Genomic DNA, 18,318 nt, shown 5'->3' on the forward strand with positions numbered 1-18,318 from the left:
AACCCTCCGTCATAGCCAGACGACGATCGTTTCCTCCTCCGCCATCATCACCCCGATGTGGGAGGAGTCTGGAGGTCTGACTCCACCCACACCTGAGGGGTTGCTGGAGGTCGGATCTTGTGCGTTTCGTTTGCTCTGTGCGCTGTCTGGGTGCTCAGCTGCTGGGGGACTACAAGTCCCAGGAGGCATTGCAGGTGGCTGAGAGTTACAAGCTTGACTCCCACAGGTGGAGGCATGATGGGACTTGTAGTTCAGCCACGGGGTTCATTGTTTTTACCTTTTTCTCATCCTTCTGCTACATCTCAGTGTAATGTGTGCTGATAGGGCTGAGTGTAGACATGGGTGACAACAGCACAGGGGTACCAATGGGGGAGGGAAGACTTCTACAAAGTTACAATGTACAGTCTGATCACTGGGGGGAGGGGAGACTGAGAAAATTGCCTCCTCCTCCTCCTTCTACAAAGTTACAATGTACAGTCTGATCACTGGGGGGAGGGGAGACTGAGGAAATGACTCCTCCTCCTTCTACAAAGTTACAATGTACAGTCTGATCACTGGGGGGAGGGGAGACTGAGGAAATGACTCCTCCTCCTTCTACAAAGTTACAATGTACAGTCTGATCACTGTGGGGAGGGGAGACTGAGGAAATGACTCCTCCCCTCTCTACAAACTTACAATGTACAGTCTGATCACTGGGGGAGGGGAGACTGAGGAAATGTGATGCAGTGGGCGGATCTCAGACTGTGGGGGCGGATCTCAGACTGTGGGGGCGGATCTCAGACTGTGGGGGCGGATCTCAGACTGTGGGGGGCGGATCTCACACTGTGGGGGTGGATCTCACACTGTGGGGGTGGATCTCACACTGTGGGGGCGGATATCACACTGTGGGGGCGGATCTCACACTGTGGAGGGGATCTCACACTGTGGGGGTGGATCTCACACTGTGGGGGCGGATCTCACACTGTGGGGGTGGATCTCACACTGTGGGGGCGGATCTCACGCTGTGGGGGCGGATCTCACACTGTGGGGGCGGATATCACACTGTGGGGGCGGATATCACACTGTGGGGGCGGATCTCACACTGTGGGGGTGGATCTCACACTGTGGGGGTGGATCTCACACTGTGGGGGTGGATATCACACTGTGGGGGCGGATATCACACTGTGGGGGCGGATCTCACACTGTGGGGGTGGATCTCACACTGTGGGGGTGGATCTCACACTGTGGGGGCGGATATCACACTGTGGGGGCGGATCTCACACTGTGGAGGGGATCTCACACTGTGGGGGCGGATCTCACGCTGTGGGGGCGGATCTCACACTGTGGGGGCGGATATCACACTGTGGGGGCGGATCTCACACTGTGGGGGGGATCTCACACTGTGGGGGCGAATCTCACACTGTGGGGGCGAATCTCACACTGTGGGGGCGGATCTCACACTGTGGGGGTGGATCTCACACTGTGGGGGTGGATTTCACACTTTGGGGGCGGATCTCACACTGTGGGGGCGGATCTCACATTGTGGGGGCGGATCTCACACTTTGGGGGCGAATCTCACGCTGTGGGGGCGGATCTCACGCTTTGGGGGCGGATCTCACACTGTGGGGGCGGATCTCACGCTTTGGGGGCGGATCTCACACTGTGGGGGCGGATCTCACACTGTGGGGGCGGATCTCACACTGTGGGGGTGGATCTCACTCTGTGGAGGCGGATCTCACACTGTGGGGGCGGATCTCACATTGTGTGGGTGGATCTCACACTTTGGGGGCGGATCTCACGCTGTGGGAGCGGATCTCATGCTGTGGGGGCGGATCTCACCCTGTGGGGGTGGATCTCACCCTGTGGGGGCGGATCTCACATTGTGGGGGCGGATCTCACACTGTGGGGGCGGATCTCACGCTTTGGGGGTGGATCTCACACTGTGGGGGCGGATCTCACACTGTGGGGGCGGATCTCACTCTGTGGAGGCGGATCTCACGCTCTGGGGGCGGATCTCACACTGTGGGGGCGGATCTCACGCTCTGGGGGCGGATCTCACACTGTGGGGGCGGATCTCACTCTGTGGAGGCGGATCTCACGCTCTGGGGGCGGATCTCACACTGTGTGGGCGGATCTCATGCTCTGGGGGCGGATCTCACGCTCTGGGGGCGGATCTCACACTGTGGGTAACATGAAGTAGTGATATTTTCCCTGGAATCCCAGGCCGGAGGACTTTCCTATCTCCAGGACTTTGTCCTTCTTCTCCATTCCTGAACCTTGAACCCGACAATCTCAGTTATTTTCTTCTTCTTCCTTCTTCTGTTTTATGATCATTTCTTCCCGAGCTGATTATTATTATTCTGCGTGTGATTATTATCTCCCGGGTGTGTCCCGAGGAGTTGGCTGACCTTATACTTTATATTACATCCAGTGGGGGGGAAATAATGATTTGATCCCCTGCAGACCCCTTACATAGAAATGAAGGGTCTGTCATTTTCCTCATAGGTGTATTTTATATGATGGAGACAGAAGATCAACCAAAACTCCAGAGAGATCACATGATACAAATGTTATAAATGGAGGAAAATAAGTATTTGACCCCCTTAGTAGTTGGGGGAGGTTCCTTAGTAGTTGGGGGGGGAGGTTCCTTAGTAGTTGGGGGGGAGGCGGTTCCTTAGTAGTTGGGGGAGGTTCCTTGTTGGGAAGCACAGAGGACAGACGTTTCTTGTAGTTGGTGATCAGTGGGTAGATTCACGTACAGCGGCGTTAATTTAGGGCGGCGTAGCTTAGCCTATTTAGGCTACGCCGCCGTAAATTATTTAGGCTAGTAATGATTCTAAATCAACTTACCTGGTAATTTACGGCGGCGTAGCCTAAACCGAGCGGGCGTAAGGGCGCCTAATTCAAATTGGTTGGAGGGGGGCGTGTTGTATGGAAATGAGGCTTGACCTCACGTTTTTTGACGTTTTTCGTCACTGCGCATGCGCCGGGCGCCTACATTTCCCAGGGCGCATTGCGGCTAAGTACGCCGTACGGGCCTATTGATTTCAACGTGTACGTAAACAACGTAACTCCCGATTCGCGGAGGACTTGCGCAAACGACGTAAAAAATTCGAACCTCGCGGCGGGAACGGCGGCCATACTTTAACATTGTTATTCCACCTCATAGGACTAACTAAGGCCTAACGGAAACAACGTAATTCGACTGCCGCGGCCTGGCGTACGTTCGGGAATCGGCGTACAAGCTCATTTACATCATCTACGCCGGCCGCAATGGAAGCGCCATCTAGCGGCCAGCAGAAAAATTGCAAGCTAAGATAGAACGGCGCAAGCCGTCCTATCTTAGCTTTGTTTAAGCGTATCTCTGTTTGAGCATACACTTAAACAAACGCCGGCGTAGATTCAGAGTTAGGCCGGCTTATCTACTGATAAGCCGGCCTAACTCTTTGTGAATCTGAATGTGATAGGGGGAACTCTGATGTGATGGGGGACCTCTGATGTGATGGGGGACCTCTGATGTGATGGAGGACCTCTGATGTGATAGGGGGGACCTCTGATGTGATGGGGGACCTCTGATGTGATGGAGGACCTCTGATGTGATGGGGGGACCTCTGATGTGATAGGGGGGACCTCTAATTTTATGGGGGGACCTCTGATGTGATGGAGGACCTCTGATGTGATGGGGGGACCTCTGATGTGATGGAGGACCTCTGATGTGATAGGGGGGACCTCTGATGTGATGGGGGACCTCTGATGTGATGGAGGACCTCTGATGTGATGGGGGGACCTCTGATGTGATAGGGGGGACCTCTAATTTTATGGGGGGACCTCTGATGTGATGGGGGGACCTCTGATGTGATGGGGGACCTCTGATGTGATGGAGGACCTCTGATGTGATAGGGGGGACCTCTGATGTGATGGGGGACCTCTGATGTGATGGGGGACATCTGATGTGATGGAGGACACCTCTGATGTGATGGGGGGGACCTCTGATGTGATGGGGGGACCTCTGATGTGATAGGGGGACCTCTAATTTTATGGGGGGACCTCTGATGTGATGGGGGGACCTCTGATGTGATGGGGGGACCTCTGATGTGATGCGGGGACCTCTGATGTGAAAGGAGGGGCTCTGATGTGATGGGGGGACCTCTGATGTGATGGTGGGACCTCTGATGTGATAGGGGGGACCTCTGATGTGATGGGGGGGGTCCTCTGATGTAATAGGGGGGGATCCTCTGATGTGATATGGTGGGATCCTCTGATGTAATAGGGGGGGGACCTCTGATTTGATAGGGGGACCTCTGATGTAATGGGGGAGCTCTGATGTGATGGGGGGACCTCTGATGTAATGGGGGGACCTCTGATGTGATAGGGGGGACCTCTGATGCGATGGGGGGACCTCTGATGTGATGGGGAGACCTCTGATGTAATGGGGGGACCTCTGATGCGATGGGGGGACCTCTGATGTGATGGAGGGCCTCTGATATGATGGGGGGACCTCTGATGTGATGGGGGGATCCTCTGATGTAATAGGGGGGGGGTCCTCTGATGTGATGGGGGGGGATCCTCTGATGTGATAGGGGGGACCTCTGATGTGATGGGGTGGGGGATCCTCTGATGTGATAGGGGGACCTCTGGTGTGATGGGGGACCTCTGATGTGATAGGGGGGCTCTGATATGATGGGAGGACCTCTGATGTGATAGGGGGGGGCTCTGATGTAAAAATCCCGGCACATTCGGATCCTCCAGCGGTGCCAGACACAATAAATATCCCCGGATTGTCACACACAGATCTGTGTCAGTATTTTGTCTTTATGAAACGAAGGGCAAAGTCGAGTGCTTTGTGTGTCATTGTTTTTATTACTTATTTTTTTTTCCAGCAAACGGATGAGAAATAAAAGATTACACACAGGAATAAAATGCAACAAAGTAAATAGTAACAGATTTATCATGTTCCTGAGATCACTGATGGTTTATTCTGGATAATATAATGAGCAACATATTAACCAGATCGGGACCTTGGGAGCACGTTTAGCAGCTAATTTCAGCCAATGATTTTGTCCGGAGTCAGCTGATCCGCTGTGGCCAATCACAGACAAGAGTTCTGTGTTTACAAAAACACAGAACTCTTTGTGATTAGGAACAGGGATCCGGCTGTTTCTTCTCCCTGCAAAGCTTATTGGGGCTTTCGGTCTCTGAACTCTTCATGGGGCGGCCCTGCGAAGTTCAACTGATAGAGAGATAGAGAGGGAAAGGTTATCTTCTTATCATTTGTACTTTATAATTCTAGAACTTCTCTTCCTCCTAATCTCACATTGCTGGAGGAGCGTGTGGAGCGCGCTCAGTGATTGCACAAGAATCGTCTATAGAATGTTTATTATCTCCCCCCTGTGACTTCTGATTGTACCAATAAAATACTCCGAGATTACCGAGCCGAGATCCCTCCACCTCAACCTTCCACTTCTGATTACATGATAAAGAAATACAAATATTTCCGCATTTCTCTGCCGGGTCCGGAGTGTGTCCAGTGGATGTGATTATTACTTCATTGTGTCACTTACCATAGAGATCTAATGGTAACCCTATCGCTAACACTAAACCGAATGGTAACCCTATCGCTAACACTAATGGTAACCCTACCACTAACACTAATGGTAACCCTACTAACCTTACCCATAGTGCTTACCATAATGGTAACCTTTCTGTTAACACTAACCCTAATGGTAACCCTACTACTTACACTAACCCTAATGGTAACCCTACTACTTACACTTACCCTAATGGTAACCCTACTACTTACACTTACCCTAATGGTAACCCTACTACTTACACTTACCCTAATGGTAACCCTACTACTTACACTTACCCTAATGGTAACCCTACGGCCCCGTACACACGACCAAACATGTATGCTGAAACTGGTCCGCGGACCAGTTTCAGCATACATGTTCGGTCGTGTGTAGGCGCGAGCGGGCCGAATTCCAGCAAACATTTGCCCGCCGGGCCTTTTCCCAGCAGAAAAATATTCCTGGACGTGTTTTAAAACCGTCCGCTGGAATCCTGCCCGCTCGGACATGTACGGTCGTCAGTACAGACCTACCGTACATGTCCGAGCGCCCGCCGTCCCTCGCATGCGTCGAATGACTTCGACGCATGCGTGGAAGCCTTTAAATGGCAGGCCCGCCCACGTCGCCGCCGCGGCGACGACGCGGACACGCCCCGCGTATTGTTTACGCGCGGACTTCTGTACGATGGTTAGTACAGCCATCGTACAGAAGCCCGTATGGACCGGTTTCATCGTACATGTTTGCCCGTGTGTACCTGGCCTACCACTAACACCTACCCTAATGGTAACCCTACCACTAACACTAACCCTAATGGTAAACCTACTCCTAACACTAATGGTAACCCTACCACTAACACTAACCCTAATGATAACCCCTACTACTTACACTTACCCTAATGGTAACCTTACCACTAACACTAATTGTAACCCTATCGCTAACACTAAACCAAATGGTAACCCTACCACTAACACTAATGGTAACCCTATCACTAACACTAATCCGAATGGTAACCCTACCACTAACACTAATGGTAACCCTACCACTAACATTAATGGTAACCCTACTAACCTTACCCACAGTGCTTACCATAATGGTAACCTTTCTGCTAACACTAACCCTAATGGTAACCCTACTACTTACACTTACCCTAATGGTAACCCTAACACTTACCCCAATGGTAACCCTACTGCTAACACTAATGGTAACCCTACCACTAACACTAACCCTAATGATAACCCCTACTACTTACACTTACCCTAAAGGTAACCTTACCACTAACACTAATTGTAACCCTATCGCTAACACTAAACCAAATGGTAACCCTACCACTAAAACTAACCATAATGGTAACCCTATCACTAAAAAGAAAAAAGAAAAAAGATGAGTTGCGCTAGGAGTCGCAACTTAATGCGAAAATAATATAAATAAATAAATGCATAAATGAATAAATGAATAAAGTGCTAGTGCAAAAAATAGCAAAAAAAAGGGATGATGCCCAAACAGTCATGGGAAAAACCTTTCGGGGTAATTACAACAATCTGCTATTTGGGACTAAACGCTTAAAAAACGTTGTTAGTCCATTAGAATTGCATACTAATCAATTGTTAGGCAGTCCAAAATGAGAGGGGAAATCAACAGCAGAACCCCAAAACATATGAATGTCCAAATAGATGGGCAAAAAACAGTTGCAGAGTAATAAAATGATCCAAATATTGAACAGCCTCTGGTCTCTGGTCAGAAGAAACATATATTCCCACCGAGAGGTAAGTAAGGGTGTGCTCTTACCAGATCCACGATCATAAAAAGCGTGTCGATCCACTCAGGTCATGGAGAAAACTCGGTCACAGCTGACAGGCAGAATATCCTCTCCAATGTGTTTAACGGCTCCACGTCCATCCGGCGAACAAACAACTCCTACTTGCAAACGGAAGGAGACAACAGGAAGTGAGAGGAAATCTACGCCAAGGAAGGGAAATTCTCTTCTGTAAGAGGTGTCTCCTGTCCACTGATGCTTTATCACCAATCCTTGTTTCAATGTATCTGGATAAAAACTCGCATATTCTATAGTATGAGGCGGCAGTGGAGGCGACCCGACGGCATTTCGTGTTATTCACACATCATCTGGGGTCAAAGATGATGTGTGAATAACACGAAATGCCGTCGGGTCGCCTCCACTGCCGCCTCATACTATAGAATATGCGAGTTTTTATCCAGATACATTGAAACAAGGATTGGTGATAAAGCATCAGTGGACAGGAGACACCTCTTACAGAAGAGAATTTCCCTTCCTTGGCGTAGATTTCCTCTCACTTCCTGTTGTCTCCTTCCGTTTGCAAGTAGGAGTTGTTTGTTCGCCGGATGGACGTGGAGCCGTTAAACACATTGGAGAGGATATTCTGCCTGTCAGCTGTGACCGAGTTTTCTCCATGACCTGAGTGGATCGACACGCTTTTTATGATCGTGGATCTGGTAAGAGCACACCCTTACTTACCTCTCGGTGGGAATATATGTTTCTTCTGACCAGAGACCAGAGGCTGTTCAATATTTGGATCATTTTATTACTCTGCAACTGTTTTTTGCCCATCTATTTGGACATTCATATGTTTTGGGGTTCTGCTGTTGATTTCCCCTCTCATTTTGGACTGCCTAACAATTGATTAGTATGCAATTCTAATGGACTAACAACGTTTTTTAAGCGTTTGGTCCCAAATAGCAGATTGTTGTAATTACCCCGAAAGGTTTTTCCCATGACTGTTTGGGCATCATCCCTTTTTTTTGCTATTTTTTGCACTAGCACTTTATTCATTTATTCATTTATGCATTTATTTATTTATATTATTTTCGCATTAAGTTGCGACTCCTAGCGCAACTCATCTTTTTTCTTTTTACTTTTTGCGTGTATATCACATGTTTAGCGTTGCTGCTGGAATTACTCACTATTTATTTATTCACTTATCCATTTGAAATTCATTTATATTCATTCTCCTAGCGCGAGGAAAACCCCCCCTCTAACCCTATCACTAACACTAATGGTAACCCTACCACTTACACTAATGGTAACCCTATCGCTAACACTAAACCGAATGGTAACCCTATCGCTAACACTAATGGTAACCCTACCACTAACACTAATGGTAACCCTACTAACCTTACCCATAGTGCTTACCATAATGGTAACCTTTCTGTTAACACTAACCCTAATGGTAACCCTACTACTTACACTTACCCTAATGGTAACCCTACTACTTACACTTACCCTAATGGTAACCCTACGGCCCCGTGCACACGACCAAACATGTATGCTGAAACTGGTCCGCGGACCAGTTTCAGCATACATGTTCGGTCGTGTGTAGGCGCGAGCGGGCCGAATTCCAGCAAACATTTGCCCGCCGGGCCTTTTCCCAGCAGATAAATATTCCTGGACGTGTTTTAAAACCGTCCGCTGGAATCCTGCCCGCTCGGACACGTACGGTCGTCAGTACAGACCTACCGTACATGTCCGAGCGCCCGCCGTCCCTCGCATGCGTCGAATGACTTCGACCCATGCGTGGAAGCCTTTAAATGGCAGGCCCGCCCACGTCGCCGCGGCGACGACGCGGATACGCCCCGCGTATTGTTTACGCGCAGACTTCTGTACGATGGTTAGTACAGCCATCGTACAGAAGCCCTCTGGTAGGCATGTACGGTGAAAACGGTCCGACGGACCGGTTTGATCGTACATGTTTGCCCGTGTGTACCGGGCCTAACACTAACACTTACCCTAATGGTAACCCTACCACTAACACTAACCCTAATGGTAAACCTACTCCTAACACTAATGGTAACCCTACCACTAACACTAACCCTAATGATAACCCCTACTACTTACACTTACCCTAATGGTAACCTTACCACTAACACTAATTGTAACCCTATCGCTAACACTAAACCAAATGGTAACCCTACCACTAACACTAATGGTAACCCTATCACTAACACTAATCCGAATGGTAACCCTACCACTAACACTAATGGTAACCCTACCACTAACATTAATGGTAACCCTACTAACCTTACCCACAGTGCTTACCATAATGGTAACCTTTCTGCTAACACTAACCCTAATGGTAACCCTACTACTTACACTTACCCTAATGGTAACCCTAACACTTACCCCAATGGTAACCCTACTGCTAACCCTAATGGTAACCCTACCACTAACACTAACCCTAATGATAACCCCTACTACTTACACTTACCCTAAAGGTAACCTTACCACTAACACTAATTGTAACCCTATCGCTAACACTAAACCAAATGGTAACCCTACCACTAAAACTAACCATAATGGTAACCCTACCACTAACCATAATGGTAACCCTACCACTAACACTAATGGTAACCCTACCACTTACACTAATGGTAACCCTACTACTTACACTAATGGTAACCCTACCACTTACACTAATGGTAACCCTACTACTTACACTAATGGTAACCCTACTACTTACACTAATGGTAACCCTACTACTTACACTAATGGTAACCCTACTACTTACACTAATGGCAACCCTACTACTTACACTCAGGGGAGGGCTGGGCCGGGGGGCAGGGTGGAAATTGCCTCCCAGGCCGTCCTGACTTATGGCCGGCAGCCGCTGCCCGCTACCATTTTCTTTTTTTATTCTGGTCTAGGAAGTTGGGCCGGGGGCATGGCCACGGCGGCCGACCACTAGCTGTTGCATTCTGGGAGTTGAAGTCCACGCTCAAACTCCCGGCGGGTGGAAAACAGAGCAGCGCAGAGGAAACTACAACTCCCGGAGACCAGATTCTTGGAAGCAGGGTGTGCCAGGGAGTCGGAACGCAAGGCTGGGTGCTGGCTGCAACTTGACCCCAGAACCAGGAGCATTACCCCCCCCCCCCGGAGGGCGTGGCATGCAAGGACTTGCTGATATCACTGTGGTGAGAGACCCTGACACCCATAGCTGACACCCCCCCCATACACCCCATGTAACCTGCCCCAGTGATCAGGCTGCATTGATGGGCACTGGAGTTGGCTGCACTGGTGAGGCTGCATTGAAAAAACAGATGGGCCATGGATGGTGAGCTGATTCGGCAGTTCAATAGGCCAATTGACTGAACTTGGCCCCCAGACCTAAGGCTGCCAGCCCTCCCCTGCTTACACTAATGGTAACCCCACCCCTAACACTAATGGTAACGCTAACACTAACCCTACTGGTAACCCTATACCTAATGCTAAAACACTCCCCCTAATTGTAACCCTATTTCCTCTACTAACCCTAATTATAACCCTACTGTTAACACCAAAGATAATGCTAACCCTAAGTTTATAAACAAAGCCATGTGATGGACCTGTCAGCACTGTGGATGAACCTTCTGATCCCTGAATATAATATCCAACGAAGGAATTGACGATCTCACAGAATTCTATCCTCTCTGTAAAGTAAACTGTGATTTCTGAGAATATTTATAATTTCAGGGATAGGATGAAAATGGAATTTTCCATGGGGGGGGGGACGGCTTTGTGTTTTTGGCAGCCGCCTGTAATTCTTCATCTCAATTCCCCGAACGATGAGAAGCGTCTCCAGTGTAGAGTCTGCAGATCACACTGTCTGTGCAGCGATCAGGATGAAGAACATTCCGAATATCGTCTTCCTCTTCTCCCTCCTCATCGCCTCGTCTCTTGTGGGGGAGACCCTTCCTCGGGGGGCGCACACCGACCCGGCGCAGGAGGACCCCGCCGCCCTCCAGCACAACGCTACCTCCAGGTTGAGGATCATCTCTATGGACTACGAACACGTCAAAATCCCACTGGAGATAACGTTATGGATTATGTTGGCATCACTCGCCAAGATAGGTGAGAGAACCAGAATGGGCACAAAGGCAACCAAACCTTCATTTTTTTTTTTATATTCAAAATTGTTATAGAAGAGTATAGGCACCGGGTGGGGATCGAGAGAGAAAATTTGGAAAATAAAAAAAGGCGTTTTTCTTAATTTGTGTTATAAAATTTTGCTTGTAAATAATCTTCCTTCATAAGTTTAGGCCTAAATGTATTCTGCTGTATTTATTTGGTGAAAATAACCCAACTGAGAGGGCTGGCGGCGTCAGTAGGTGGATCGGGCAGCCTCAGTGGGCAGAGCGGGCAAGCGGATTCAGTGGGGGGAGAGGGCGGGCGGCGTCAGTAGGCAGATCAGGCGGAGTGGGCGGGCGGCCTCAGTGGGCGGAGCGGGCAAGCGGATTCAGTGGGCGGAGAGGGCAGGCGGCGTCAGTAGGTGGATCGGGCAAGCGGATTCAGTGGGCGGAGAGGGCGGGCGGCGTCAGGCGGATCAGGCGGAGTGGGCGGGCGGCCTCTGGGCGGAGCGGGCAAGCGGATTCAGTGGGCGGAGAGGGCAGGCGGCAAAAATGTTGCTAGTAAATCATCTTTCTTCATAAGTTTAGGCCTAAATGTATTCTGCTGTATTTATTTGGTGAAAATAACCCAACTGAGAGGGCTGGCGGCGTCAGTAGGTGGATCGGGCAGCCTCAGTGGGCGGAGCGGGCAAGCGGATTCAGTGGGCGGAGAGGGCGGGCGGCGTCAGTGGGTGGATCGGGCAGCCTCAGTGGGCGGAGCGGGCAAGCGGATTCAGTGAGCGGAGACTCTGGGGGGGGACTCTGGTGGGGACCCCAATGTAAGGGGGGACTCTAGTGGGGACCCTGATGTAAGAAGGGGACTCTGGTGGGGACCCCGATGTAAGGGGGGGACTCTTGTGGGGACCCTGATGTAAGGGGGGACTCTGGTGGGGACCCTGATGTAAGAAGGGGACTCTGGTGGGGACCCTGATGCAAGGGGGACTCTGATGGGGACCCTGATGTAAGGGGGACTCTGGTGGGGACCCTGATGTAAGGGGGACTCTGGTGGGGACCCTGATGTAAGGGGGACTCTGATGGGGACCCTGATGTAAGGGGGACTCTGGTGGGGACCCTGATGTAACAGGGGACTCTGGTGGGGACCCTGATGTAAGGGGGGATTCTGGTGTAAAGTAGACTCTAAAGGAGATCCTGAAGTAAGGGGGGGTTGCAACTGCTTGTGTAAGGGGACCCTTATAGGACCAGTGATGTAAGTGGGAATAACAGGGCCTCTAATGGGAATACTAATGGAGGGGGGGGCATTGATGTAAGGGGGACACATGCTGAGGAGACTCTGATTTAAGACTAATGTTGATGTATGGGGCCCTTTAAATCCCAGATGGGAGGATAACTGTCCGCACTCAGCGAGGAGCGTCCTGTAAGGTGCGCACACCCGAAAGTTCACCCCCTAGGAGGGGCGGAGTCATCTCTTTATTATCTGATCAGATCTGATGATATAAATCGGGCGCAGCGCCGCTCTTCTAATGGCCAATTACGGAAAAACAGCTGGAAAACGTATTTTTCATCCATTACCGGGCGCAGTCTGTGGGGAACGCTAATAGATCTGATTTATTATTCATGGCGACCCGAGACAACAATCCGGAACGGTTTCCGGAATCCGACGCGTTGTAACAACTTCCAGAGAGATGTAACCATTACGTACCATATTCGTAAATTGGAATATTCGAAAATTCGTAAATTCAAAAATTCGTAAATTTGTAAATTAAAAAAATCCTAAATTCATAAATTAAAAAATTTGTAAATTTGTAAATTAAAAAAATCGTAAATTCTAAAATTGTAAATTAGAAAATTAGAAAACCCAAAAATTTGAAAACCAGAAAATCGGAAATAATAACTACCTAATAATAACTTAACTATTACTAACTAACTATTCCTAAATTAAAAAATTCGGAAATTCATAAATGAGAAAACCCGAAAATTTCAAAACTAGAAAATCTGAAATAATAACTAACTAATAATAACTTAACTATTACTAACTATTCCTAAATTAAAAAAATTGTAAATGAAAAAATTCAAAAGTTCTTAAATTCATAAATTCGTAAATTCAAAAGTTCTTAAATTCATAAATTTGTAAATTCATAAATTCGAACATTAGAAAACCCGAAAATTAGAAAACTAGAATATCTGAAATAATAACTAATAATAACTTAACTATTAAATTATAGGTATTGGAATTTCCTTTCAAATTTGGCTTGTTTATGAACGTAACGAATACGAATTCATCCAAAGTATCGAATGCCGTATCTAAATGAATTAACAAATTAATAATAATAAATAACTATAATAATAAAAACTTTGTAATAGACATGAGCAATTTGTTTCGTTCCGAATTTGTTTTTTTTAACAAATTTTGACAAATTCGTTCATTTGGAAATATCCGAATTAACGAAAACCTGTTTAACAAATCTTTCAGAATATTCGTAAATTCAAAAATTCGTAAATTTGTAAATTCCTAAATTTGTAAATTCAAAAATTCCTAAATTCTAAAATTCGTAAATTCATAAATTAAAAAATTGTAAATTAGAAAATTATAAAACCCGAAAATTTGAAAACTAGAAAATCTGAAATAATAACTAACTATTAATAACTTAAAAATTATTAACTATTAAAATATAGGTATTTAAATTTCCTTTAAAATTTGTCTGTTAGTGAACATAACGAATAAGAATTCATCCGAATGCCGTATATAAATGAATTAAGAAATGAATAATAATAGATAACAATAATAATAAAAAACGTTTTATTATTATTATTATTTATTATTAATTTTATTCCGTTCCATTTGCTTAGATGCGGCATTCGTTATTTCGGGTAATTTGTAACTTCCGATAAATTCGTATTCGTTACGTTCTAATGCCTAAAATTTAATAGTTATTATTAGGTAGTTATTCTTTCGAATTTTCGAATTTTCGAATTTACAAATTTATGAATTTCGATCATAACGAATGACCCGGAATGCAAAAAAAAAAACGAATGAAACTAAAACATAAAACAACAACTTTCGGCGGTGCTCATGTCTACTTTGTAATGGCAGTTTTGCTTTTATTGTTTCAACTCTTTAGATTTTTTTTTTCTCATTTGAACTTCCAACCTCAGAAATCTGATATGTTCTTGTTCTTGTAGGCTTCCATTTGTCACGTTGGGTCACCACGGTGGTTCCAGAGAGCTGTGTCCTGGTCATCGTTGGGCTGGTCATGGGCGGTATCATCGTTGCGGTGGATAAGCAGGCTCCGGTCATGAACAGCGATATCTTCTTCCTCTACTTGCTGCCCCCCATCGTCCTGGATGCCGGTTACTTCCTGCCCATACGGCCCTTCTTCGAGAACATGGGCCCCATCCTGTGTTACGCGGTGCTGGGGACCCTCTGGAACGTGTGTGGTGTCGGCCTCTCTCTGTACGGCGTGGGCCAGGTGCAGGCGCTGGGTCTGCAGAACGTCTCCCTCCTCCATAATCTCTGGTTCGGGAGCCTCATCTCCGCCGTCGACCCCGTGGCCGTCCTGTCCGTGTTCGAGGAGATTCACGTCAATGAGAAGCTCTACATCCTGGTGTTCGGGGAATCTCTGCTGAATGACGCCGTGACTGTGGTGAGCCTCCGAGATATCGGCCCAAACCCACCCAGATACCGGGGACTCCGGGGAGGGCCACACTGTCTTGGTATATGCCTAACTAACCACCCCATCATTGGTGCCAGTGGAAGGAGTAGGGTCCCATCATTGGTGTTAGTGGGAGGAATAGTGTCCCATCATTGGTGTCAGTGGGAGGAATAGTGTCCCATCATTGGTGTCAGTGGGGGGAATAGTGTCCCATCATTGGTGTCAGTGGGAGGAATAGTGTCCCATCGTTGGTGTCAGTGGGAGGAATAGAGTCCCATGATTGGTGTCAGTGGGAGGAATAGTGTCCCATCATTGGTGTCAGTGGGAGGAATAGTGTCCCATCATTGGTGTCAGTGGGAGGAATAGTGTCCTATCATTGGTGTCAGTGGGGGGAATAGTGTCCCATCATTGGTGTCAGTGGGAGGAATAGTGTCCCATCATTGGTGTCAGTGGGAGGAATAGTGTCCCATCATTGGTGTCAGTGGGAGGAATAGTGTCCCATCATTGGTGTCAGTGGAAGGAATAGTGTCCCATCATTGGTATCAGTGGGAGGAATAGTGTCCCATCATTGGTATCAGTGGGAGGAACAGTGTCCCATCATTGGTGTCAGTGGGAGGAATAGTGTCCCATCATTGGTGTCAGTGGGAGGAATAGTGTCCCATCAATGGTGTCAGTGGGAGGAATAGTGTCCCATCATTGGTTTCAGTGGGAGGAATAGTGTCCCATCATTGGTATCAGTGGAAGGAATAGTGTCCCATCATTAGTGTCAGTGAGATGAATAGTGTCCCATCATTGGTTTCAGTGGGAGGAATAGTGTCCCGTCATTGGTGTCAGTGGGAGGAATAGTGTCCCATCCTTGGTGTCAGTGGGAGGAATAGTGTCCCATCATTGGTGTCAGTGGGAGGAATAGTGTCCCATCATTGGTGTCAGTGGGAGGAATAGTGTCCCATCATTGGTGTCAGTGGGAGGAATAGTGTCCCATCATTGGTGTCAGTGGGAGGAATAGTGTCCCATCATTGGTGTCAGTGGGAGGAATAGTGTCCCATCATTGGTGTCAGTGGGAGGAATAGTGTCCCATCATTGGTGTCAGTGGGGGGAATAGTGTCCCATCATTGGTGTCAGTGGGGGGAATAGTGTCCCATCATTGGTGTCAGTGGGAGGAATAGTGTCCCATCATTGGTGTCAGTGGGAGGAATAGCAATTGCAAATATGATACAATGTAATATAATACTATAATATGATACAATGTAATGTCACGTCATCTCATGTCTAAATATAATGACGGGACGTCTTCCTCGCAGGTTCTATATAAACTGTGTGAAGCGTTCAGTAAAATGTCGGAGATTCGGCCGTCGGACGTCTTCGCCGGCGTCGGGACGATCTTTCTGGTGGGGATCGGAGGAGTTCTTATCGGACTCGTGTTCGGCTTCGTGGCGGCGCTGACCACGAAATTCACGGAGCACATCCGCGTCATCGAGCCGCTCTTCGTCTTCCTGTACAGTTACCTGGCGTACCTGACCGCCGAGATCTTCCACCTTTCCGGCATCATGGCGTAAGTGAGATCCCTGTGACATCCCCGGACCCTCTTATGTCTAAAATCATCCTATGGCCACTAGGGGCATAGGAGGACTGAGGAATGATATCTTGGCCTACCTGAGATGGGATTATTATGTAATTATTATCCACAATATATTACAGGATATCTGTAAAGGACTATTTGCTGATTGTTGATTCTGAACTCAAAGGGTTGGTTGTAAGAGTGACTCCTTCATAGATGCTAATGTCCTCACCTCCAGCCATCTCTGTTCTCTGTGCTAATTGACCCTGCTATTGTGTGAAGATGTCCTGTGTTTACACTTATGATAATGTGTATTGTATAGCAGGTGAGCGGAGACGGGACGTCTACTCTGACAGGTCATGTCTCGGAGTCACCTCCGTAAATTATTAGTTAATTAGCTCATGTTAATTTATGTTCTGGTTACCTCCTCTTTAAACTGTATATAAGGTTGTATTCTTGGTTCTAGTAAACACTCCGGGGCAGATTCACAGACGAAGTACGCTGGCGTACTTTCAAATTTCCCGCGTCGTATCTTTAGTTTAAATCCTCAAACCAAGATACGACGGCTTCTGGGTTCGATCCGACAGGTGTACGGCTTTGTACGCCTTCGGATCGTAGATGCAATATTTTGGCGCCCGCTGGGTGGAGTTCTCGTCGTTTTCCGCGTCGGGTATGCAAATTAGCTTTTTCCGTCGAACCACGAACGTACGTGCGACCGTCGCATTCTCTTACGTCTTCTCTAGTCTGCTTCTTCCGGCGTATAGTTAAAGCTGCTATTTTGCGGCGTATAGATAGACTTGCCATGTTAAGTATGGCCGTCGTTCCCGCTTCGAATTTTGAATTTATTTATTTTTTGCGTAAGTCGTCCGTGAATAGGGATGGATGTAAGTCACGTCTAAGTTCAAAAAAATGACGTTGTTGCGACGTCATTTCGCGCAAAGCAAATTAATCACGCCCCCTACCCGCCGGTTTGAATTACACGCCGCGAGATACACTACGCCGCCGTAACTTACGGTGCAAAATCTTCCTGGATTCGACTTAGAGCCAGGTAAGATACGGCGGCGTAGCGTATCTATGATACGCTGCGCCATTCTAATTCTTCGTGAATCTGCCCCTCCATGTTCAGCAGACAAACAAGTCTCGTCTCGTTGTGTGTTGAGAGCAGCTGGAATATCTGATATCTATATCCAGACTGATAGGAAGCGGTATAGTCAGTTTATTCAGTTTGGTTGTCCCGATACCGATACTTGCTCCCGATGCTTCCTCCGATACCTGGACAGTCAGCGGTGACCTTTACACCAGAGGTCACAGTGTTCCCCCTTACATCATAGTTCTCAGTGTTCCCCTTACATCAGAGTCCTCACCGTACATCAGTGTTCTCAGTGTTCCCCCTTAAATCAGGGTTCTCAGATCATCTCTTATATCAGAGTCTGCATAGTCCCCCCTTACAGTGAAAGGGGATCTCTGTGGACTCTGATGTAAAGGGGATCTCTGTGAACTCTGATTTAAAGGGGATCTCTGTGGACTCTCATGTAAAGGGGAACTCTGCGGACTCTCATGTAAAGGGGGACTCTGTGGACTCTGATGTAAAGGGGAACTCTTGTTATTAACTTCATATGATTAGAAATGTTACTTATTAGCAACATATGTAGTGGGCGGGGTTAGAGTCTCAGCCAGGTTTTTACTTTTTAGACAGTTGTGTGTGGATCTT

At 47.6% G+C, this 18,318-nt stretch overlaps 1 protein-coding gene across 1 annotated transcript in view; it reads left to right on the plus strand.

The window, feature by feature from the left end:
• The first annotated feature begins 11,117 nt into the window (after nucleotides 1-11,117).
• LOC120914632 (sodium/hydrogen exchanger 2-like) overlaps nucleotides 11,118-18,318 on the plus strand; it is a 51,498-nt gene continuing 44,297 nt past the window's right edge. The window contains exons 1-3 of the mRNA XM_040325317.1: nucleotides 11,118-11,403; nucleotides 14,580-15,040; nucleotides 16,351-16,601. Of these exons, the coding sequence (XP_040181251.1) occupies nucleotides 11,118-11,403; nucleotides 14,580-15,040; nucleotides 16,351-16,601 (998 nt within the window). The remainder of the gene's footprint in view (nucleotides 11,404-14,579; nucleotides 15,041-16,350; nucleotides 16,602-18,318) is intronic.

The sequence above is a fragment of the Rana temporaria genome, chromosome 9 (genome assembly GCF_905171775.1).
Source record: "Rana temporaria chromosome 9, aRanTem1.1, whole genome shotgun sequence".
Classification (NCBI taxonomy): Eukaryota; Metazoa; Chordata; class Amphibia; order Anura; family Ranidae; genus Rana; species Rana temporaria.